Source organism: Anomaloglossus baeobatrachus, chromosome 7, assembly GCF_048569485.1.
Source record: "Anomaloglossus baeobatrachus isolate aAnoBae1 chromosome 7, aAnoBae1.hap1, whole genome shotgun sequence".
NCBI lineage: Eukaryota > Metazoa > Chordata > Amphibia > Anura > Aromobatidae > Anomaloglossus > Anomaloglossus baeobatrachus.
The window spans coordinates 259074197-259099781 of NC_134359.1; the positions used below are offsets into that span (position 1 = coordinate 259074197).

Here is a 25585-nt window from a genome sequence, read left to right on the forward strand (position 1 = left end):
AGTGATGTCACTGAGCTAAGCATAGTGATGTCCCCAACCATAGCCATGAGGCCAAAAGGTTGTCTCAGTCGGTCCCTGATGCAGCAGAGATTGAATCAGAAGCTATTTTCATTTCATGGTTTATATGGTTGATATGATAACTGATGTCACTGATCTAAGCCTAGTGAAGTCTCCAACACCAGCCACAAGGCCAAAGGTTGGCTCCGCCGGTCCCTGATGGTGGCCAAACCCTTTACAGTCATATGATAACTGATGTCACTGATCTAAGCATAGTGATGTCACCAACCTCAGCCATGAGGCCAAAGGTTGGCTCAACCTGTCCCCGATGGTGACCAAACCCTTTACACTCATACAATAAGTGATGTCACTGATCTAAGCATAGTGATGTCACCAACCATAGCCACGAGGCCAAAGGTGGTCTCGGCCGGTTCCGGATGGTGACCAAACCCTTTACACTCATATGATAAGTGATGTCACTGATCTAAGCATAGTGAGGTCACCAACTCCAGCCATGAGGCCAAAAGGTTGTCTCAGCCGGTCCCAGATGCAGCAGAGATTCAATCAGAAGCTATTTTCTTTTCGTGGTTTATATGGAAGGGTTAACCCCCACTTGTAATTTGTTTTCAGCGTGCCATCCAGCCTAGGGAAGGTGAGATAGAGATCATTTGCATGTTCCTCTGACAGGATAATTGGGCCCTCTACAGCACTACATCTATTCTCAGCAAAATGGAATTTTAAAATGTTTTTCAGTAACGTGTTTATCAAGTGCCAGGTCAGCGGATTTCTCGATTTTTTTCCTCTTTTTTTAACCTTCGGTTTGTAATAGAATAAAAAGTGTGTGCTTGACTGATTTTATATGTCAAGGTGAACAGTTCTAGGAATGAAAGGCTCCTCAAGCTGCGACCGCAGATTATGTTGTCATATTAATATTATTATACAGCTATCTTCAACTCCCTTTTCATGGCTCGGTGTATTTCTAGATGACCTTCTGCCATGATGGCTGTGAGCTTTATACTTTTAACACCATCATTAAAAATTATAATTTTTGATATGGTAGGTAAAAAAAAAATACTATAATAATCTTGAGGATTAAGGAAAGTCTTCAATTTAACAAAAGCTTCCAGAAAAGGACTCCAGAAAAAAACTCGAGTATAAGCCGACCAGAGGGTAAGCCAAGGCCCCTAATTTTACCACAAAAAAACTGGGAAGACTTATTGACTCGAGTATAAGCCTAGGGTAGGAAATGCAGTAGCAACTGGTAGTAATGTGCCCATATTGCCCCCTGTAGCAATGTGCCCATATTGTCCCCTGTAGCAATGTGCCCATATTGTCCCCTGTAGCAATGTGCCCATATTGTCCCCTGTAGCAATGTGCCCATATTGTCCCCTGCAGCAATGTGCCCATATTGTCCCCTGCAGAAATGTGTCCATATTGTCTCCTGCAGCAATGTGCCCATATTGTCCCCTGCAGCAATGTGCCCATATTGTCCCCTGCAGCAATGTGCCCATATTGTCCCCTGCAGCAATGTGCCCATATTGTCCCCTGCAGCAATGTGCCCATATTGTCCCCTGCAGCAATGTGTCCATATTGTCCCCTGTAGTAATGTGGCCATATTGTCCCCTGTAGTAATGTGCCCATATTGTCCCCTGTAGCAATGTGCCCATATTGTCCCCTGTAGCAATGTGCGCATATTGTCCTCTTTAGTAATGTGTCCATATTGTCTCCTGTAGGTATGAGTAATATCCCCTATTATGCCATTGTTCACACACACACACACACACACACACACACACACACACACACAGAAAATTATTCTCACCTGTTCACCGTTCCTGCGGTGTCCTCTTACCTGCTTCTTGCGGACCGCAGGCACAATAGACCCTTTGGTGATCGCGGGCTGTGCCGCTGCTGTTATCGTCTGCACTATACTTCAGTTGAATGCTTTGCAGCACAACTGAAGTAAAGCGCTGACAACAGCGGCTGCCTCTATCCCGGAAGCGATCGAGGGATCTATTGTGCCTGCGGTCCAAGAAGCAGGTAAGAGGACACCGCAGGAACGGAGGACAGGTGAGAATATTTTTTTGTGGGACCCCCACTAGAGTATGAGCAAAGGATGTTTTCAGCATAAAAAAAGGGCTGAACACCTTGGCTTATACTCTAGTATATACGGGATTTTAGTTGAACCCATTAGTGATACATAAAAGGGTCTTCATGCTCCTGAACCAAGCGCACCACTCTTGCTTACACACATAGATGTAAAATGGTAGCAAACATCTCCAACCATGAGCAAAGCAAAAAGTATATTAAAGATTTCCTGGAACACAAAAGGTAAGAGTGGGCGACATGGTGGCTCAGTGGTTAGCACTACAGTCTTGCAGCGCTGGGGTCCTGGGTTCAAATCCCACCAAGGATGACATCTGCAAAGAGTTTTTTATGTTCTCCCTGTGTTTGCATGGGTTTCTTCCATGTACTCTGGTTTCCTCCCACACTCCAAAGACATACTGATAGGGAATTTAGATTGTGAGCCCCAATGGGGACAGTGTTCCTGATGTATGTAAAGCGCTGTGGAATATGATTGCGCTATATAAAAAAAAATAAAGAAGAAGAAGATAAGATGTAATACAGAGGCAGTGGGTGACTATAGAAGTGTCTTTTGCTTTGGAGTACCTGGCATGTCCATTCATTGCATAAAAAGCAAAATGTAATGCCCTAAGTCCCCTGCGGGGGTGCTACAAGGGAAGTACTGTAGTCTTTCTGTCAAGTATTTGTAGACTGTGGCCCAGTCATGCAAGAATTAGATAGATTTTCGGTTAGTAATGTAATTATTCTGGCTGCAAATTGTTACAGGGGTGTATTGACCCTCTTTTATGACCTCTGTGCTTACACACTGATGGTGTTGTAGTATATAAACACGGTCCTGTTGTACATTAATCTTGCTGCTGTTATATTCAGAAATCTGCTGTTAGTAAGTGGCTCCGGACAAGGCTATTTAAACCCCCAGCGGCTACTTCTATCTGCCAGTTATACGTTGTGCTTACCCTGGTTCACACACCTATTGCTCTGTTCCTTCTTCTCAGCTAGTTTGCTTCCTATTACTGATGTCGGGATCTACCTGACCAAGTCCTTGTCCTCTGTTATATTCAGAAATCTGCTGTCAGCCTTGTTTGGAGCCACTTTCTATTTAAACCCTCAGTGGCTACTTCTATCTGCCAGTTATAAGTTGTACTTACCTTGGTTCACACTCCTATTACTCTGTTCCTACTGCTCACCTAGTTTGCTTGGGATCTACCTGACCAAGTCCTTGTCCTCTGTTATATTCAGAAATCTACTGTCAGCCTTTGTCCGGAGCCACTTTCTATTTAAACCCCCAATGGCTACTTCTATCTGCCAGTTATAAATTGTACATACCTTGGTTCACACTCCTATTACTCTGTTCCTACTGCTCACCTAGTTTGCTTGGGATCTACCTGACCAAGTCCTTGTCCTCTGTTATATTCAGAAATCTACTGTCCGCCTTTGTCCGGAGCCACTTTATATTTAAACCCCCAATGGCTACTTCTATCTGCCAGTTATAAATTGTACATACCTTGGTTCATACTCCTATTACTCTGTTCCTACTGCTCACCTAATTTGCTTGGGATCTACCTGACCAAGTCCTTGTCCTCTGTTATATTCAGAAATCTACTGTCAGCCTTTGTCCGGAGCCACTTTCTATTTAAACCCCCAATGGCTACTTCTAGCTGCCAGTTATAAGTTGTACATACCTTGGTTCACACTCCTATTACTCTGTTCCTACTGCTCACCTAGTTTGCTCGGGATCTACCTGACCAAGTCCTTGTCCTCTGTTATATTCAGAAATCTACTGTCAGCCTTTGTCCGGAGCCACTTTCTATTTAAACCCCCAATGGCTACTTCTAGCTGCCAGTTATAAGTTGTACTTACCCTGGTTCACACTCATATTACTCTGTTCCTACTGCTCACCTAGTTTGCTCGGGATCTACCTGACCAAGTCCTTGTCCTCTGTTATATTCAAAAATCTACTGTCAGCCTTTGTCCGGAGCCACTTTCTATTTAAATCCCCAATAGTTACTTCTATCTGCCAGTTATAAATTGTACTTACCCTGGTTCACACCTCTTATTACACTGATTATACTGCTCAGCTAGTTTACTTCCTATTACTGATCTCAGGATCTTCTTGACCAAGTCCTTGTCCTCTGTTATATTCCAAAATCTACTGTCAGCCTTGTCTGGAGCCACTTTCTATTTAAAATCCCAATGGCTACTTCTAGCTGTCAGTTATAAATTGTACTTACCCTGGTTCACACTCCCATTACAGAATAGTAAAGCATCTGTAAAAAAAATGGATGGTTTGTGTGACGTCCAATTTTTTTCTCGCACCCACAGACCTGCACTCAGCCTTTATATTTTATCGGATTGCACTGTGTATTTATATCATCAAATTTTCTAGGTTCGGACATGGTCAACGGAGTGGCTTGAGCATTCTGCCCATGGAAACCGTATTTATAACTGACAGCAGAGGCAATATATAATGCCCCTTACCATCCTCCCTGATTAGAACTGCAGTAACATGGATTTGATGCCAAGACACGATTCCAGCATTGTAGCGGAAAGCTTTGCAGTGCCACATCCTTATCATCAATGGCACGGATTCATGCATAAGTAATTATTACAACACATTTTATTCGAGCCCCTCTGCTGATTTGGAAAATGCTAAGCAAAACATAAAAAGAGCTTGTTCTGCTGAAGAAGGGCATTCCAAATAAATATATGTATAAATTATTAATAAACATGGTAAATTCTGCCCGCTCAGGCCTTTCCTCTTACCAGCAGATAGAATTGATATTGAGCAGGAAACATGAATAATGTATGCGGAGGGGAGGGTCTGCGAATACGCACAGTGCTGTGAGCCTCCATGTGGCTCCCACCAGTTGTGTTATGTATCAGCATGTGGCCATAGACTTTTAAGCCAGCATATAGCCCCTAGAGTACATCATGCCATACACAAAAATGTAAATTATTTGCACCCTTTGATCACCTTGATCCTATTAATTTTCCAGGCATGATATGTATAGGATTCCAGAGCAGTGTGATACTGCTACACAGAGATGCTCGTATATATCTAACATATCCAAATTTCCTGATTACTTTCTGCATATACTGTATGTAGAGAGTGGATCTGTGCTTTCCTGACATGATAAATTATTTTATGCCTGCAATCACCACTAGGGGGAGCTCACTGTATATGGATTTATATAGTGGATATTTGTATGTAGTGTGCCCCCTCTAGAGAAGGCTAGACAGGAAGTCTTTAGTTGGGTAGCTTGGGACCTGTGAGAGTCGGCCTAGACATCACATCCATACTCTACCCTCAAACTGCTGTGGACTCCTATAGCAAGAAGAATCCAACGTTACCTGCTGCAAACTCTTATGGCAGGAAGACTCCACCATCTACCAGCTGCTGACCCTAATGGCAGGGAGATTTCACCCTCTACCCATTGTGGACTCTTATTTTCAGAGGGCTCCACCTTTTACTAGCTACGGACTCTTATGGCAGGGAGCTCCACCCTCTACTAGCTGCGGACTCTTATGGCAGGGAGCTCCACCCCCTACTTGCTACGGATTCTTATAGCAGGGAGCTCCACCCTCTACTAGCTGCGGACTCTTATAGCAGGGAGCTCAACCCCCTACGAGCTGCGGATTCTTATAGCAGGGAGCTCCACCCTCTACTAGCTGCGGACTTTTATGGCAGGGAGCTCCACCCTCTACTTGCTACGGATTCTTATAGCAGGGAGCTCCACCCTCTACTTGCTACGGATTCTTATAGCAGGGAGCTCCACCCTCTACTAGCTGCGGACTCTTATAGCAGGGAGCTCCACCCCCTACTAGCTGCGGACTGTTATGGCAGGGAGCTCCACCCTCTACTTGCTACGGATTCTTATAGCAGGGAGCTCCACCCTCTACTTGCTACGGATTCTTATAGCAGGGAGCTCCACCCCCTACTAGCTGCAGACTCTTATAGCAGGGAGCTCCACCCTCTACTTGCTGCGGATTCTTATAGCAGGGAGCTCCACCCTCTACTTGCTACGGATTCTTATAGCAGGGAGCTCCACCCTCTACTTGCTGTAGACTCTTATAGCAGGGAGCTCCACCCCCTACTAGCTGCAGACTCTTATGGCAAGGAGCTCTACCCCCTACTAGCTACAGACTCTTATAGCAGGGAGTTCCCCCTCTACCTGCTGTGGACTCAAAGCAGGGAGCTCCACCCCCTACAAGCTGCGGACTCTTACAGCAGGGAGCTCCACCCCCTACAAGCTGCGGACTCTTACAGTAGGGACCTCCACCCCCTACTAGCTGTGGACTCTTATAGCAGGGAGCTCCACCCTCTACTTGCTACGGATTCTTATAGCAGGGAGCTCCACCCTCTACTTGCTACGGATTCTTATAGCAGGGAGCTCCACCCTCTACTATCTGCGGACATTTATGGCAGGGAGCTCCACCCTCTACTAGCTGCGGACTCTTATAGCAGGGAGCTCCACCCCCTACTAGCTGCGGACTGTTATGGCAGGGAGCTCCACCCTCTACTTGCTACGGATTCTTATAGCAGGGAGCTCCACCCTCTACTTGCTACGGATTCTTATAGCAGGGAGCTCCACCCCCTACTAGCTGCAGACTCTTATAGCAGGGAGCTCCACCCTCTACTTGCTACGGATTCTTATAGCAGGGAGCTCCACCCTCTATTAGCTGCGGACTCTTATAGCAGGGAGCTCCACCCTCTACTTGCTGTAGACTCTTATGGCAGGGAGCTCCACCCCCTACTAGCTGCAGACTCTTATGGCAAGGAGCTCTACCCCCTACTAGCTACAGACTCTTATAGCAGGGAGTTCCCCCTCTACCTGCTGTGGACTCAAAGCAGGGAGCTCCACCCCCTACAAGCTGCGGACTCTTACAGCAGGGACCTCCACCCCCTACTAGCTGTGGACTCTTAAAGCAGGGAGCTCCACCCTCTACTTGCTACGGATTCTTATAGCAGGGAGCTCCACCCTCTACTTGCTACGGATTCTTATAGCAGGGAGCTCCACCCTCTACTATCTGCGGACATTTATGGCAGGGAGCTCCACCCTCTACTTGCTACGGATTCTTATAGCAGGGAACTCCACTTTCTACCTTCTGCGGTCTCCTATAGTAGGGAGGACACAATTGACAGGTCGTTTTCTCTGGTTCACAGTCACTGACATCACAATCAGCCAGGCGAGGACGCTGCTAGATAGAAAATGCACAATGATGCTGAAGAGCTACATGTGCATTGTGATGCCCCAAAGTACTTCCAGACACAACATCAAAACGCTATTGGAGCAGCACCTTGGGTCTTAAAGGGATCAACTGGTTTATTTTTTTAAAGGGCTATACAATCATATAAATTAACTTGGGGACAGGGGTTAAGGTTTTTGACAGGTTCATTTGAACAAAAAATTGGATGTAAAAAAAAAAAAAAAGGGCGCTGTCACTTTAAGAATCATATGCCCGAGCAACTGTGCAGAACAAAATAATAAAACTAAATCCTAAAATATCTGTCTGGACTGGCACGGATTTTTCATTGCCAACCAAAGGCATTAATAGCCTATAAGTACACAGCAGAGCTGAAATTGTTATAATATTTATAAAGCGCGGTTTGATCCTGGAAGATTGTGGAGCGGCCGGTGTGCTGCGCTGCGTTCTGGTTTATTTCACTCCAGGCGGCAAAAGGATTAGGACAAGCTGTAGGCGGAGGGTGTCCATACCTGCGGAGTACGGCTCCTGCTTCTCTATGTAGACAAACTCTTTCCTTTCGTACTTGGCTCTGATCCACTGCTCGCGGAGCACCCTGCAGGCACAAAGGACACATCGTCAATGCCGCCTTATCTGCTCACACGTGTCACCGCAGCGTACAAGGGTCGATAAGTCGCCCAAAATACAATAAGGTCAGAAAAAGACCATTGTCCCTGTCATCAAAGAGCGATGTTCTGCCAATTTAAAGGGATGGCTGCAAGTATGTCTGGGGTTAATTAAAGACATAAAGGGGACCGGTCGCTAGTGCTAAATCTGTAATGTTTTACCTTGTGTAAATTCAGAATTTAGCAATACGTTTCTTTTGTTTTTGCGCCTTTCCTCTTGAATTATGATCTTTTCTCCTTATATATAAATACCTAATATATAAAGCTGAGTGTGTGTGCATATATATGTGTGTAAGCGTGTGCATGCATGCATGCATGCATGCATACATACATGCATGCATACATACATGCATGCATGCTTACATACATACCTATATATATATATATATATATATATATATATATATATATATATATATATAATATGTGAGAGTGTATGTGTATGTATGTGTGTATGTGGGTGTATATCCGCTAAAGGTAACCGCACCGTCGCATTTACAATCTCGAAACTTTGTACAGACACCTCATTTGACTAAGAGAACGTCATAGACTATGTTTTTAGTGTAAAATTTAACCCCGCACTGTACAGTAATTCGCCATAAAACTGCTTACATTAACATCAATGGGACTGGGAGTTACAGGTCATTAATAGGAGCTGTGACTGGCTCCTATAGGCAATGAAGGAAATTCTAAGTATAAGAAGCTTATGTGTGAGGTAATATGATACCGGTGGAGAGACAGATAGAGAGAGACAGAGAGACAGAGGCAGGCAGACAGGGAAAGAGACCGGTTAAAGAGACAGACACAGGCAGACCGGGAAAGAGGCAGACCGGGAAAGAGGCAGACCGGGAAAGAGGCAGACCGGGAAAGAGGCAGACCGGGAAAGAGGCAGACCGGGAAAGAGACAGACCGGGAAAGAGACAGACCGGGAAAGAGACAGACCGGGAAAGAGACAGACCGGGAAAGAGACAGACCGGGAAAGAGACAGACCGGGAAAGAGACAGACCGGGAAAGAGACAGACCGGGAAAGAGACAGACCGGGAAAGAGACAGACAGAGACACTGAGACAGACAGAGACACTGAGACAGACAGACATACAGGTAGACAAACAGACAGAGACAGACCGGGAAAGAGACAGAGACAGACCGGGAAAGAGACAGAGAGAGAGATATACAGATAGAGACAGACAAAAAATACAGAGACAGACAGGGAAAGAGACAGACAGAGAGACAGATAGAGACAGACAGACAAAGAGATACAGAGATAGACAAGAGAGAGAGTGACAGACACTTGGAGAGAAGGGGAGAGAAAGAGAGACAGTTACTATCCCGGGCGACGCCGGGTACTACAGCTAATTATATATATATATATATATATATATATATATATGAGGGGTCCTAAATGCTATGCTCATAGAGAAGAGTTAAGGAACACAATGAGATAACAAGGCTAGATTTACACAGGTAAAAAGGAGGACAGCTCTTTGGAATGGAGAGGCGCAGTAATAGGGGTTAGGTGTTAGCCAAATGCCAAAAAATGTCCAATCAAACGTGTGCGACCCCTGCTCATAATAAAGTGCCAATGGTTGAGTTCCCATGTCCAGTATTCATGCAAACAACTTTTTTGTCCTTTGTTAAATAACTGATTTGTCGGATTAACATTGGAGTCTTCGGAGGAAGGATTGTTATTTAGCCATTGTTGTATTTGCACTTGTAACAGATCCGTTCTTTTCTTACCTGAGCCGTTAAGGATGGACGATAAATAGCAAACCTGTAACGGATCTGTCCTCCATAGACTCCCATGTTAAAAAAACGGATCCGACAGAAATCAGTTTCCCAATGGATCTCTGCAGGATCCGTTCTAATGGATGACAACAGAACACGTGAACTCAGCCTAAAAGCATGGTTACGAGTCATTGCCTTTGGGGGGAACGCATTGTGACCATTTAGCTCCCCTAGATAAGGATCTCACAAAAAAAACCAAAAACCCAAAACAATCAATCTCTGGTTTACTCACCCTTCCCGGGTCCAGCACTAAGACACCAATGCTCCTAGTGTCTGCTAACTACTGCTGAGCTCACTGATTGGCTGCAGCAAACACTCAGCGCTGGACCCAGGAAGGGTGAATAAAGCACAGTTTGATTTTAAACAAATTTCGAGGGACAACGGTTTTCCAAAAAAATGCTGAAAGATAAAACAAAAGGTTTATATAATGGATTACTCACTGGCAGTCAGACGTTGTTGGCTTGTAATAAAAGGCTGGCACTTTAGACTCAAACTTTGCTTGTGCTACTTTGTTTCCCAGACACGACATGTACTGAAAAAAATGAAAGAAATTTATGTAACATTGACTCAAGAATGTCAGGGTCAAAAACAAAGACTCTGGGACGATCAATTGGTGACGGAAGAACATTATCCTTATCCACAACAGCTTTTATTATATAATCTGCACAAAAATTAATTTTTGTCGGTGTTCATCTTGACTAATATGTTTTTCCCTTTTTCAGGTCCAGCATATGCCACATTATATCCTACTTAAAGAGATTTTTTTGGGGAATTTAATATTAATGACGTATCTTTAGGCCCAACTTTCCAGCAGATGCAGCAGCCTCTTGTTTTATCAGTGGTGATGAGCGGGCACTACCATGCTCGGGTGCTCAGTACTCGTAACCAGTGATGAGCAGGCACTACCATGCTCGGGTGCTCTGTACTCGTAACCAGTGATGAGTGAGCACTACCATGCTCGGGTGCTCTGTACTCGTAACCAGTGATGAGTGGGCACTACCATGCTCTGGTGCTCTGTACTCGTAACCAGTGATGAGCGGGCACTACCATGCTCGGGTGCTCTGTACTCGTAACTAGTGATGAGCGGGCACTACCATGCTCGGGTGCTCTGTACTCGTAACCAGTGATGAGTGAGCACTACCATGCTCGGGTGCTCTGTACTCGTAACCAGTGATGAGTGGGCACTACCATGCTCGGGTGCTCTGTACTCGTAACCAGTGATGAGCGAGCACTACCATGCTCGGGTGCTCTGTACTCGTAACTAGTGATGAGCGGGCACTACCATGCTCGGGTGCTCAGTACTCGTAACTAGTGATGAGCGGGCACTACCATGCTCGGGTGCTCTGTACTCGTAACCAGTGATGAGTGGGCACTACCATGCTCTGGTGCTCTGTACTCGTAACCAGTGATGAGCGGGCACTACCATGCTCGGGTGCTCAGTACTCGTAACTAGTGATGAGCGGGCACTACCATGCTCGGGTGCTCAGTACTCGTAACTAGTGATGAGCGGACACTACCATGCTCAGGTGTTCTGTACTCGTAACCAGTGATGAGTGAGCACTACCATGCTCGGGTGCTCTGTACTCGTAACTAGTGATGAGCGGGCACTACCATGCTCGGGTGCTCTGTACTCGTAACTAGTGATGAGCGGGCACTACCATGCTCGGGTGCTCTGTACTCGTAACTAGTGATGAGCGGGCACTACCATGCTCGGGTGCTCTGTACTCGTAACTAGTGATGAGCGGACACTACCATGCTCGGGTGCTCTGTACTCGTATTGAGCAGTCGGACACTCAGATTTTTACGACTCAAGTACTGAGTATTAAGGATGACAATGGGGAACTCTTCCGGAAGAACGCTCAAGTTCTCCATTGACTTCTATTACACTCGATGCATGAGTTGCGAACATCTGAGTATTCGACTGCTCATTACGAGTACCAAGCACCCGAGCATGGTAGTGCTCATCACTAATTATGACAAATGCCATTGTCTTTTGTGTCAGCCACTGTGTAGGAAAGCACAGTCATTCTGAACTGGAAAAAGGTATACCGATGTATACCAGACATACGAAGGTGTGAAGGAATAGAGCCCAATGGATACGCGTATTATATATATATATATATATATATATATATATATATATATAAATACACATATATATATATGCATATAAACACACACATACATACGTACCGTGCCTACAAGTAGTATTCAACCCCCTGCAGTTTTAGCAGGTTTACACATTCGGAATTAACTTGGCATTGTGACATTTGGACTGTAGATCAGCCTGGAAGTGTGAAATGCACTGCAGCAAAAAAGAATGTTATTTCTTTTTTTATTTTTTTTTAAATTGTGAAAAGTTTATTCAGAGAGTCATTTATTATTCAACCCCTCAAACCACAAGAATTCTGTTTGGTTCCCCTAAAGTATTAAGAAGTATTTCAGGCACAAAGAACAATGAGCTTCACATGTTTGGATTAATTATCTCTTTTTCCAGCCTTTTCTGACTAAGACCCTCCCCAAACTTGTGAACAGCACTCATACATGGTCAACATGGGAAAGACAAAGGAGCATTCCAAGGCCATCAGAGACAAGATCGTGGAGGGTCACAAGGCTGGCAAGGGGTACAAAACCCTTTCCAAGGAGTTGGGCCTACCTATCTCCACTGTTGGGAGCATCATCCGGAAGTGGAAGGCTTATGGAACTACTGTTAGCCTTCCACGGCTTGGACAGCCTTTGAAAGTTTCCACCCGTGCCGAGGCCAGGCTTGTCCGAAGAGTCAAGGCTAACCCAAGGACAACAAGGAAGGAGCTCCGGGAAGATCTCATGGCAGTGGGGACATTGGTTTCAGTCAATACCATAAGTAACGTACTCCACCGCAATGGTCTCCGTTCCAGACGAGCCCGTAAGGTACCTTTACTTTCAAAGCGTCATGTCAAGGCTCGTCTACAGTTTGCTCATGATCACTTGGAGGACTCTGAGACAGACTGGTTCAAGGTTCTCTGGTCTAATGAGACCAAGATCGAGATCTTTGGTGCCAACCACACACGTGACATTTGGAGACTGGATGGCACTGCATACGACCCCAAGAATACCATCCCTACAGTCAAGCATGGTGGTGGCAGCATCATGCTGTGGGGCTGTTTCTCAGCCAAGGGGCCTGGCCATCTGGTCCGCATCCATGGGAAGATGGATAGCACGGCCTACCTGGAGATTTTGGCCAAGAACCTCCGCTCCTCCATCAAGGATCTTAAGATGGGTTGTCATTTCATCTTCCAACAAGACAACGACCCAAAGCACACAGCCAAGAAAACCAAGGCCTGGTTCAAGAGGGAAAAAATCAAGGTGTTGCAGTGGCCTAGTCAGTCTCCTGACCTTAACCCAATTGAAAACTTGTGGTAGGAGCTCAAGATTAAAGTCCACATGAGACACCCAAAGAACCTAGATAACTTGGAGAAGATCTGCATGGAGGAGTGGGCCAAGATAACTCCAGAGACTTGTGCCGGCCTGATCAGGTCTTATAAAAGACGATTATTAGCTGTAATTGCAAACAAGGGTTATTCCACAAAATATTAAACCTAGGGGTTGAATAATAATTGACCCACACTTTTATGGGCGTCTTACACAGAAGATAAAAGTCACTCAATGATCTTGTGTATATGGGGCCTCCAGACTGTATCCCAAGCACAAATTGTCAGGAGGGATTGGGCATATTGAATTTCAACATGCCTGGTCATTCATTGTCACCAAAGATAAGCTATTGCTGGAGTGGGTTTACAGCAGCATTTTTTCCTATAGGTGTTCTCAGAATCATAAAAAGACAATGGGTAAAAAACTTTTGCAACATTAAGATGTACCCACAGAAGTGCCACGTATTCTCCTGTACACTGTGATGTAGTGAATATCTGAAAAACGGAACTTCCATTTGATATTCTGCAGTGGGTATGAGCAATCATCAGAAAAATTGCTGATAAAGACCTGAAACCTGAGACTGGGAGTCTGTATATCTCGTAACTCTGCCTTGTATATACAGAATATAATGGGATACAACAAAAACTCGCTGGAATTCAACACCGACTCCAACGACACGCGATAAAGAGGAAGACGGAAGAGGAAATATAAGTCATTGTACCGGCTAATGCCAGGGATGGATGATATACATTGGCAAATAGAAAACCCACAATGACATACATGTTTTTATGGCAATTTCTGCCCATAACGATCACTGATAGACAAAATAGCAAATTGAAAGCCCCTTTTATATGGCTCGATATATGGGGAGAATTAGTGCAATCGAAGAGTCTTCATTCAGTTTGCATATTGTCTATAGCAGTTTACGTGGAAAGTTGTGTTGTCGATAGATTATCTTTAGGCCATGTATTTTGCTCAAAAGTTGAATGATCGCTTCCATTAGAGGCTCATGTGATGAGGTGATTTCTCTAAGCCAGAGATCAGAGCAAGCAGTACAGACCATAAATGATGGTACAGCGGAGTGAGTCTTGCCAGACGGCATGTGGATCAGCGAGGCCAAAGACAAGGGGTTATGCAGGATGGCAAATACACAAGGGGAGCAGGAAGCACCAGATAAAACAGAGTCGGGTGTGTGGATACACACAGGAACAGTTGATGTAAAGGCAATCTGGTAACTTGCTTGCAGAGATACAGTAAGGCCTAAGCCACACGGCATGAAAATCGGTGCGAGTGGAGTGCGATAAACAAAATTGCATTCCACTCGAACCAATATTAGCCTGTGTGTCAGCGCACATGAGCGATTATTTTCTCAGTCCTAATTGGACCAAGAAAACAATTGCAGCATGCTGCGGGTGTAATGCGATCCTGTTTTCTCTTGCACCCATTCAAGTCTATGGGGCGAGAGAAAAATCGCACTGCACTGGCGGTACAGCGGTGTACTACGAGTGCAGGGAGAGAATGGCAATAGCCGGCTATGGAGGAGAGAGGGAAATAAATCCCTCCCTCCCCTCTTCAGTGCCGGCCCGCCCCCTGCAGCTGAGGTTCGCTCGCACGATCGGACCTCAGTCGCAGGGACACTAGCATGACACTCGGCTCTGCTGTACTGTCAGCGTGAGCAGAGTGTCATGCGAGGGGATAGCAGTAATCCCCGTGTGACCCCGGCCTAATACACAGAAATACTAGATGTAGAGGCAATCTGATAACTTGCTTGCAGAGACACAAGAATAGTACTTGTATAGTCAAATTGCAGCTTAGGTATAGTTACTTACAAGAACAGAAAAGCTGAGAGTATGGATTTTATAGAAATAGCAAAGATTAATAATAATCAGGTACCTTGCTTGGGGAGACAAAGTTGTGAACTTCACCAGTATTAGCAGGGATAACTTTGATATCCATTATCTTATTGCAGAAGAGTTGAGAGGGCAGTAGAAACAGTATTCACAAGACTGGGCTAGGAAGTTGTTAAAGCAGATAAAGCAGAGTCGGCTGTTTGGATACACACATGAACAGTTGATGAAAAAGCAATCTGGTAACTTGCTTGCGGAGATATGGTTACGCACAGAAATAGTAGATGTAGAGGCAATGTGATAACTTGCTTCCAGAGATGCAATAGAGACACAGGAATGGTACATGTATAGGAAACTTGTAGCTGAGATGTGGTTACTCACAAGAACAGAACAGCTGAAGTATGGACAGCATAGAAATGGCAGAGATAAATAATAATCAGGCACCTTGCTCACTGAGACAAAGATGTGAACTTCCCAAGTATTAGCAGGGATAACTTCAATATCAGGTATCTTATTGAAGTAGAGTTTTGAGGACAGTAGAAACAGGATTTATAAGACTGGGCTAGGAAGTTGTTAAAGCAGATAAAGCAGAGTCGGCTGTTTGGATACACACATGAACAGTTGATGTAAAGGCCATCTGGTACCTTGCTTGCAGAGATATAGTTATGCACAGAAATAGTAGAAGTGGAGGCAATCTGATAACTTGCTTCCAGAGATGCAATGGAGATATAGAAATAGTACACTATAGGAAACTTGCAGCTGAGGAACAGCTAAGAGTATGGACAGCATAGAAATAGCAGAGATTAATAATAGGTACCTTGCTCGCTGAGACAAAGGTGTGAACTTCACCAGTATTAGCAGGAATGACTGATATTATGTATCTTATTGCCGCAGAGTTCTGAGGACAGTAGAAAACAAGATTCACAAGATTGGGCTCAGAAGTTGTTACAGATTGCTGAATAATGGACAGGAGTTTGCTAAAAAGATGATTAGACACATTGCTAGAGTTGAGTGATGTGGATGACAAGACAAACTCCTGCACAGCAAGTGGTAGCGCGGAACCATGCTTTCTCAATACTTAGGCACACATGGGCCTTAAAAGGCATCAGAGATACTTGCCGGGTAAACAGAGTATCCCAACATAGACTAATACAGCCGCCCATAGAAGAATGGAGAAAAGCCCAGTGCTGGAGCCATGATGGGAGAGTAGTGCCATGTTTACATGGTCCAATGATCAGTTTTTAAAAATACTTTACATTTCGGCCCAAATAAAAGAGGCTTTCAAGATAGATTATATGGCTTTGCAAAAGGACCATAAATTTCCTGCTTTTAATTTCTGTCTGATAGATCTGTCTGAGAGCTGATTGGTGATATAGTATGTGGATTAAAGGGAATCTGTCAGCAAGTTTTTGCTACCTCATCTGACAGCAGTATGATGTAGGCAAAGAGATCCTGAATCCAATGATGTATCACTTAGATTACTGTGTGCAGCCGTTCTGACACAGTGAACGATTTTAGATTTTGCATGCAGCAGAGGTGAGAGAGCTGCCCCTGCCCACCCCAGGCTTTCAGTGCACATTTCCATAGACAGAAGCTTCTAATTATAGAGGGGGCAGAGTCAGACTACAACTCATGAGCTGCTGAGACCCACTAATGATAAAGATAAGAGGCTTAAGCTAATATTGCAGGTAAACAAAAAAAGACTGATTACAGACATAAAGCTGGGGTCACACTAAACGACAGCGACAACGACGTCGCTGTTACATCACCATTTTCTGTGACGTAGCAGCGACCTTGTAAGTCGCTGTTATGATCGCTGCTTAGCTGTCAAACACAGCAGCCGAAGCAGCGATCATAACGACACGCGTCGCTGTGCTGCAACATGTGCAGAGAGCAGGGAGCCGCGCACACTGAGCGCTGGCTCCCTGCTCTCCTACCTACAGTACACATCGGGTTAATTACACGATGTGTACTGCAGCTACATGTGCAGAGAGCAGGGAGCCGGCGCTGGCAGCGTGAGAGCGGCGGAGGCTGGTAACGAAGGTAAATATCGGGTAACCACCTTGGTTACCCGATGTTTACCTTGTTTACAGCTTACCGCAGCTGCCGGCTCCTGCTCCCTGCTCGCTTCATTTCGTCGCTCTCTCGTTGTCACACACAGCGATCTGTGCGTCACAGCGGGAGAGCGACGACCAAAAAATGAAGCTGGACATTCAGCAACGAGCGGCGACCTCACAGCACGGGCCAGCTCGTTGCTGGATGTCACACACAGTGACAGCGACGGGACGTCGCTGCAACGTCACAGAAAATGGTGACGTAGCAGCGACGTCGTTGTCGTTGTCGCTGTGTGTGACACCACCTTAAGGCTGAATTCTTTGTTTTAACTCTTGCAGCATGCTGTTTTCAGATTACATTGTAGAAACCTGCTGACAGAGTCCCATTAACACTCAATACCCTTTAATTTACCCATGACATGTCATAAATCATTGTTACCTCTATCATTCGTCCCCATATAGTTTGCATAATCTCACATGTTTGAGAATATGTAATCCCAAACCTTGAGAACGGAGGTGTCACCCTGGACCCTGTATGACCGGACTGATATCCCAGCACATCATTCAATATTATTATACAAAGCCACATCATTTTTTATAAGAAAGTAGCCCCATAAAACATTTCTCGGCTCATCCCAGGGCTATGGATCTGCAAACACTTGACATCACTACGAGAAAAGTCTCTTGTGACTACGTCTTAAGAATGATCAAATAGCTGAAGAAAGACTTTTCTTCCTCGCGCACGGCACAAGCCAGACAGAGGTGTCTGATCAGTCATGTAACCATTTCTTGAGGAACGTATTAAAAAAAAAGTCATCGCCTGTCGAGATTTCACAGAGGCTTTTAGACATTGTAGATGTTATCATTAAGCAGCACAGTGTGAAAAACCATCAGGCAAAGGAGTGAGCCGGATAAATCATAGGCACGGGAAAGATCTGCTCACGGTCTGAATCTCTCAAACCGGCTATTGAAGCACAGATAATTCTGACGATACGACTGATAATGAGGATTAGCGGCGATTATCTGGTTGTACACACCGTAAGATTAGATAAATGTCGGCCAAAACTGCAAATGTGTGGAAAAGTTGTAAAAGAGAATCTGTGAGCAGGTTTTTGCTGCCTCATCTGAGAGCAGTATAATGTAGGCAAAGAGATTCTGAATCCAACGATGTATCACTTAGATTACTGGCTGCAGCCGTTCTCAAACAATCAGAATTTTTAAATTTAGCTATGTAGCAGAGCTGAGAGGTGTCCCCACCTACACCAGGCTCTCTCTGTCTGCAACCACAACAGGTTTTTGCTACCTCAATTGAGAGCAGTATAATGTAGGGAAAGAGATCCTGAATCCAACGATGTATCACTTAGATTACTGGCTGCAGCCGTTCTCAAACAATCAGAATTTTTAAATTTAGCAATGTAGCAGAGCTGAGAGGTGTCCCCACCTACACCAGGCTCTCTCTGTCTGCAACCACAACAGGTTTTTGCTACCTCAATTGAGAGCAGTATAATGTAGGGAAAGAGATCCTGAATCCAACGATGTATCACTTAGATTACTGGCTGCAGCCGTTCTCAAACAATCAGAATTTTTAAATTTAGCAATGTAGCAGAGCTGAGAGGTGTCCCCACCTACACCAGGCTCTCTCTGTCTGCAACCACAACAGGTTTTTGCTACCTCAATTGAGAGCAGTATAATGTAGGGAAAGAGATCCTGAATCCAACGATGTATCACTTAGATTACTGGCGTCAGCCGTTCTGACACAATCAGAATTCTTAGATTAGCCATGTAGCAGAGCTGAGAGATCTGTCCCCGCCTACAACAGGCTCTCCCTGTCCCCACTTGCACCAGGTTCTTGCTACGTCAACTGAGAGCAGCAAGATATAGGCAAAGAGATCCTGAATCCAATGATGTATCACTTAAGGCCACTTTACATGCAGAGATAAATCTTTGGCAGATCTGTGGTTGCAGTGAAATCATGGACTTATTGTTCCATTTGTACACAGCCACATACTAGGCATTGATTGTCCACAATTTCACTGCAACCACAGATCTGCCGCAGATTTATCTCTGTGTGTAAAGTGGCCTTTAGATTACTAGGTGCAATCATTCTAACACAATCAGAATCTTTAGATTTAGCCATGTAGCAGAGCTGAGAGAGCTGCCCCCACCTACAGCAGGATCTCTCTGTCCCCACTCGCACCAGGTTCTTGCTACTTCAACTGAGAGCAGCATGATGTAGGCAAAGAGATCCTGAATCCAACGATGTATCATTTAAGATTACTGGGTACAATCATTCTAACACAATCAGAATTTTAAGATTTAGCTATGTAGCAGAGCTGAGAGAGCTGTGCTGCCCCCTCGAGGCTCTCAATACAGTGAGGTGTCAATCAGAGGAGGGGGCGTGCTGGACTGCCTTGAGTGTGACATTATAGTCGAAGCACTGATAAGTGTCTTGCTGCTTAAACAAAAATCGCAAATAAACAACTTATTGGACTGTGACAAGACAGGCATCCCTGACTTCTCTGGGTTAACCCCTGCAGCATGCTGTCCTCAGATTACATAGCAAAAACTTGCTGATAGATTCCCTTTAAGGAATGCAATGGTTTGGACCCATTTCACAGCAGCTTATTCATCCCTTCCTATTAGGCAGAAAACACACATCCGTTAAAACCACGTCCGTGTAAAACGGGCCGTTTTTCGGGTCCGTTTTCCGTTTTTTAGGTCCGTTTTTATGGTATGTGTGGCCTGCGTATGTATCCCGTATGCTAGCCGTATGTGCATGTGAAATGTTCGTGTGTGCGTGTGAAACTTAACTGACATGTGTTTGTGTTGTCCGTGTGGAATGTCCGTGTGTGATGCAAAATGTCGTTGATACATGTCGGCAGACAGCAGACAGAGTAGCGCGATGAGAATGAATTCGGGTTAACTTCACCCGACTTCATTGTCATGCCGCGGCTCTGTCTGTGTGCCGTGTGCTGATTAGCGGTCACCTGTGAAGGATTCACCGGTGACCGCTAATCCCCCGAGTGACTGAAGTGTCCCCCCCTCTCTCATACTCACCGATCACCGGCGCTGCACGGCGTTCACACTGCTACGGCGGCTTTCTAATTTGAAAAAGCCGGCCGCTCATTAAACAATCTCGTATTCCCTGCTTTCCCCGCCCACCGGCGCCTATGATTGGTTGCAGTGAGACACGCCCCCACGCTGAGTGACAGGTCTCTCACTGCACCCAATCACAGCAGCCGGTGGGCGTGTCACTATGGAGTATAGAAATAAATAAATAAATAATTAAAAAAAACAGCGTGCGGTCCCCCCCAAATTTAATACCAGCCAGATAAAGCCATACGGCTGAAGGCTGGTATTCTCAGGATGGGGAGCCCCCCAGCCTAACAATATCAGTCAGCAGCCGCCCAGAATGGCCGCATACATTATATGCGACAGTTCTGGGACTGTACCCGGCACTTCCCGATTTGCCCTGGTGCGTTGGCAAATCGGGGTAATAAGGAGTTAATGGCAGCCATAGCTGCCACTAAATCCTAGATTAATCATGTCAGGCGTCTCCCCGAGATACCTTCCATGATTGATCTGTAAATTACAGTAAATAAAACACACACAACTGAAAAATCCTTTATTAGAAATAAAAAACATAAACACATTCCCTTGTTCACCAATTTAATCAGCCCCAAAAAGCCCTCCATGTCCGGCGTACTCCAGGATGGTCCAGCGTCGCTTCCAGCTCTGCGGCATGAAGGTGACCGGAGCAGCAGAAGAAACCGCCGCTCCTGTCACCTCCACGCAGCAAATGAAGAGAGCCGCGTGATCAGCTGTGCTGTCACTGAGGTTACCTGTATCCAGCGGTGGATGCAGTGGTGGCCGCGGGTAACCTCAGTGACAGCTCAGCTGATCGCGATACTAACCTCAGTTGCTGCGTGGAGCTGACCGGAGCGGCAGTGAGTAGCGCGATCAGCTGAGCTGTCACTGAGGTTACCCGCGGCCACCGCTGCATCCACCGCTGGATCCAGGTAACCTCAGTGACAGCACAGCTGATCACGCGACTCTCTTCATTTGCTGCGTGGAGGTGACAGGAGCGGCGGTTTCTTCTGCTGCTCCGGTCACCTTCATGCAGCAGAGCTGGAAGCGACGCTGGACCATCCTGGAGTACGCCGGACATGGAGGGCTTTTTGGGGCTGATTAAATTGGTGAACAAGGGAATGTGTTTGTGTTTGTTATTTCTAATAAAGGATTTTTCAGTTGTGTGTGTTTATTTACTGTAATTTACAGATCAATCATGGAAGGTTTCTCGGGGAGACGCCTGACATGACTAATCTAGGACTTATTGGCAGCTATGGGCTGCCAATAACTCCTTATTACCCAGATTTGCCAACGCACCAGGGCAAATCGGGAAGAGCCGGGTACAGTCTCAGAACTGTCGCATCTAATGTATGCAGCAATTCTGGGCGTCTGCTGGCTGATATTGTTAGGCTGGGGGGCTCCCCATAAAATGGAGCTCCCCATCCTGAGAATACAAGCCTTCAGCCGTATGGCTTTATCTGGCTGGTATTAAATTTGGGGGGACCGCACGCCAGTTTTTTAAATTATTTATTTATTTCTATACTCCATAGTGACACGCCCCCCGGCTGCTGTGATTGGGTGCAGTGACACACCTGTCACTCAGCGTGAGGGCGTGTCTCACTGCAACCAATCATAGGCGCCGGTGGGCGGGGAAAGCAGGGAATACGAGATTGATTAATGAGCGGCCGGCTTTTTCAAAAGAGGAAAACCGCCGGAGTTTAGAGAACAGCCATGCAGCGCCGCGCCGGGGATCGGGGAACGGTAAGTATGAGAGAGGGGGGGAACTGACCGACAGACAGCGAGAGGGACAGATAAGACAGAGAGACCGACCAACAGACATAGAGAGAGACCGACCGACCGACTGAGGGAGAGCATGAAACAGAAAAAGAAAAAAGACCGACATCACATGAAAAAAGCACAAAACCTACAGGGAGCAAACAGAGATGCGTTCATGTCACTCGGACGTGCGCACAGACCCATTGACTTTTATTGGGTCCGTGCTGCGTGTTGCGTGCTGAAAACGGACATGCTTCCGTGCAAAACGGAGACACAAACGTAGCACGCACACGGACCCACAGACCTTAATGAAAAACGCACATGTGTCCTCAAACATTAAATAACATTGGTGCACGTTTGGCCGTGTCTCCGGTATATACGGAAACGGACCAAACACGCACGTGTTTCACGGATGTGTGTTTCAGGCCACAAAGAACAAGCACATTTGCTGATTTGAATCTCAATGTTTACGGTGGAGTCAGATATTCAACCAATGATTTTAAAAGGAGTCTATCAGTAATATGGCGTGGCCAGCAAAGGTAGTGCAGGATAGGGCGGTATAAAACATTCCCATGAACACCTTTATCTTGTGCCCCATTCTGTGGAAGTTCATGTTTAGTTCATATGCAAATTAGGCTTGCAAGTGCACCAGTTGGTGAATCAGTGCACTTGCAGTACTCGGCTCCTCTTTGCTTCTCCCCACCAGAGCCTCCACCCGCTACTTGATTGACAGTGGAGACTGTGGTTCTGTTCTATACCGTAGGCAGTATTGGCAAGGACTGCAAGTGCAGTGATATTCCCACCAATGCACCTGCGAGCCTAAATTTACATATGAATAAAGTACGCATTTTTGCATAACTAGGTCATATAGGTATAAATAGATACTCATGGAAATGTTTTATACTGCCTTATCCTGCATTACCCCTGCTAGCCAAGGGCAAATGTTACTGGCAGATTTCCATTAAAAGGAATCTATCACTAAGTGTTTGCTACCCCATATGAGAGCAGCATAATGTATCACTTACTGGGCTGTTTTGATAAAATCCCAGTTTTATCTGCTGCAGATCTAGCAGTTCTCTGAATGCTGAAAATGCTGAGCTCTATGTAGCCCCACCCACATCACTGATTGGCAGCTTTCTGTGCGCACTGTGCATAAGCAGACAACCGCAAATCAGTGGTGGGGGCGGGGTTATATAGAGGTATCAGAGACAGAGGGGGGAGGGCACCACCTGGGGGGATAATTTTTACCCAATAACAATAGATGGGTTCACCTCAGCACACTTAATACATTATATGCCAAAGGGAGAAAAGGAAGTGTGCATTTAAGAGGGATACACCAGGTTAGTATAAAAAGGTACTTTATTACAAAAATAGAACACAGGATCACACACTTAAAATCATTTAAAAAATCATAAAGCCTAAAAGCTTTATATCAAAAAGATGTCCCAACCTCTGTTAAGGTTGGACTATCCTCTGTTGCCAAAAGAGGGGAGCCATGCAATATAATACAGTACCCAGGGTAATAAAGTACCTTTTTATACTAACCTGGTGTATCCCTCTTAAATGCACACTTCCTTTTCTCCCTTTGGCGTTATATAGAGGTAATGTATATGGAGGACTACATGGCAGCAGGTGCTAGCTCTCCAGTGATAATCTCCTGCTGATAAAACTGTGATTTTATCATAACTACAGCAAACAATCCATTTATCTACACATTATGCTGCTCTAAAGGGCACTTTGCACACTGTGACATCGCTACTGCGATATCTTCGGGGTCAAATCGAAAGTGACGCACATCCGGCGCCGGTAACGACGTCACAACGTGTAAAGCCTAGATGCGCCGATAAACGATCGCAAAAGCGTCGTAAATCGGTGATCTGTGTAGTGTCAGACATTTTCATAATGTCGCTCCAATAGGTGATACGATGTTGTTCCTCGTTCCTGCGGCAGCACACATCGCTGTGTGTGAAGCCGCAGGAGCGAGGAACATCTCCTTACCTGCCTCAACCGGCTATGCGGAAGAAAGGAGGTGGGCGGGATGTTTACGACCCGCTCATCTCCACCCCTCCGCTTCTATTGGACGGCTGCCGTGTGACGTCGCTGTGACGCCGCACGCCCCGCCCCCTTAGGAAGTAGGCGGGTCGCTGGCCAGAGCGACATCACAGGGCAGGTAAGTGCGTGTGAAGCTGCCGTAGCGATAATGTTCGCTATGGCAGCAATCACAAGATATCGCATGTGCGACGAGGGCATGGACTATCGCGCTCGGCATCGCTAGCTGATGCTAGCGATGTCGCAACGTGCAAAGTACCCCTAAGATTAGGTGGCAAAAACCTGGTGATAGATTCTCTTTAAAGGGAACCTGTCACCAGATTTGGCGACTATAAGCTGCGGCCACCACCACTGAGCCCTTATATACAGCATTCCAGAATACTGTATATACGAACCCAGGCCGCACTGTATAATGTAAAAAACACATTTATAATACTCTCCTAGGGGGGCAGTCTGGTCCATGTGGTGTCGCTGCTCTCCAGTTCGGCGCCTCCTCTCTCTTTCTCTCCGGGCAGGCGCCTCCACTCTCTCTCTCTCTCTCTCTCCGGGCAGGCGCCTCCACTCTCTCTCTCTCTGGGCAGGCGCCTCCTCTCTCTCTCTCTCTGGGCAGGCGCCTCCACTCTCTCTCTCTCCAGGCAGGCGCCTCTTCTCTCTCTCTCTCTCTCTCTCTCTCTCCGGGCAGGCGCCTCCACCCTCTCTCTCTCTGGGCAGGCACCTCCTCTCTCTCTCTCTCTCTCCGGTTCGGCGCCTCCTCTCTCTCTCTCTCTCCGGGCAGGCGCCTCCTCTCTCTCTCTCTCTCCGGGCAGGTGCCTCCTCTCTTTCTCTCTCTCCGGGCAGGCGCCTCCTCTCTTTCTCTCCGGGCAGGCGCCTCCTCTCTTTCTCTCCGGGCAGGCGCCTCCTCTCTCTCTCTCCGGGCAGGCGCCTCCTCTCTCTCTCTCCGGGCAGGCGCCTTCTCTCTCTCTCTCCGGGCAGGCGCCTCCTCTCTCTCCGGGCAGGCGCCTCCTGTCTCTCTCTCCGGGAAGGCGCCTCCTCTCTCTCTCTCCGGGCAGGCGCCTCCTCTCTCTCTCTCTCTCACCGGGCAGGCGCCTCCTCTCTCTCTCTCTCCGGGCAGGTGACTCCTCTCTCACTCTCTCTCCAGGCAGGCGCCTCCTCTCTCTCTCTCTCCGGGCAGGCGCCTCCTCTCTCTCTCTCCGGACAGGCGCCTCCTCTCTCTCTCCGGGCAGGCGCCTCCTCTCTCTCTCCCCCTCTCCGGGCAGGCGCCTCCTCTCTCTCTCTCTCTCCGGGCAGGCGCCTCCTCTCGCTCTCTCCGGGCAGGCGCCTCCTCTCGCTCTCTCCGGGCAGGCGCCTCCTCTCTGCTGTGATCTCGGTCCTCCTTCTACCCAGCCCAGTGTGGATGATGCATCTACGTCATCCACACAGGCCAACATGACGGTCCTGCGCATGCACACTTCTCTCTGCCCTGCTGAGGCCAGATCAAAGTACCGTAATGCGCAGGCACGAGGAAAGGTTAAAGACCGCCCGCGCATGCGCACTACTATACGTTGATCTGCCCTGTGCAGAGAGGAGGCGCTGGACTGGGGAAAGGAGGCACTGGTCCAGAGAGCAGTGACACTCATCGGACTGGACCGCCCCCTAGGTGAGTA

General features: G+C 46.5%; 1 protein-coding gene across 1 annotated transcript in view; it reads right to left on the reverse strand.

Moving 5' to 3' along the window:
* ADAP1 (ArfGAP with dual PH domains 1) overlaps positions 1-25585 on the reverse strand; it is a 199715-nt gene that overhangs the window by 87334 nt on the left and 86796 nt on the right. Inside the window, exons 3-4 of the mRNA XM_075318072.1 lie at positions 10177-10268; positions 7800-7882 (exon numbers count right to left, since the gene is read on the reverse strand). Of these exons, the coding sequence (XP_075174187.1) occupies positions 7800-7882; positions 10177-10268 (175 nt within the window). The remainder of the gene's footprint in view (positions 1-7799; positions 7883-10176; positions 10269-25585) is intronic.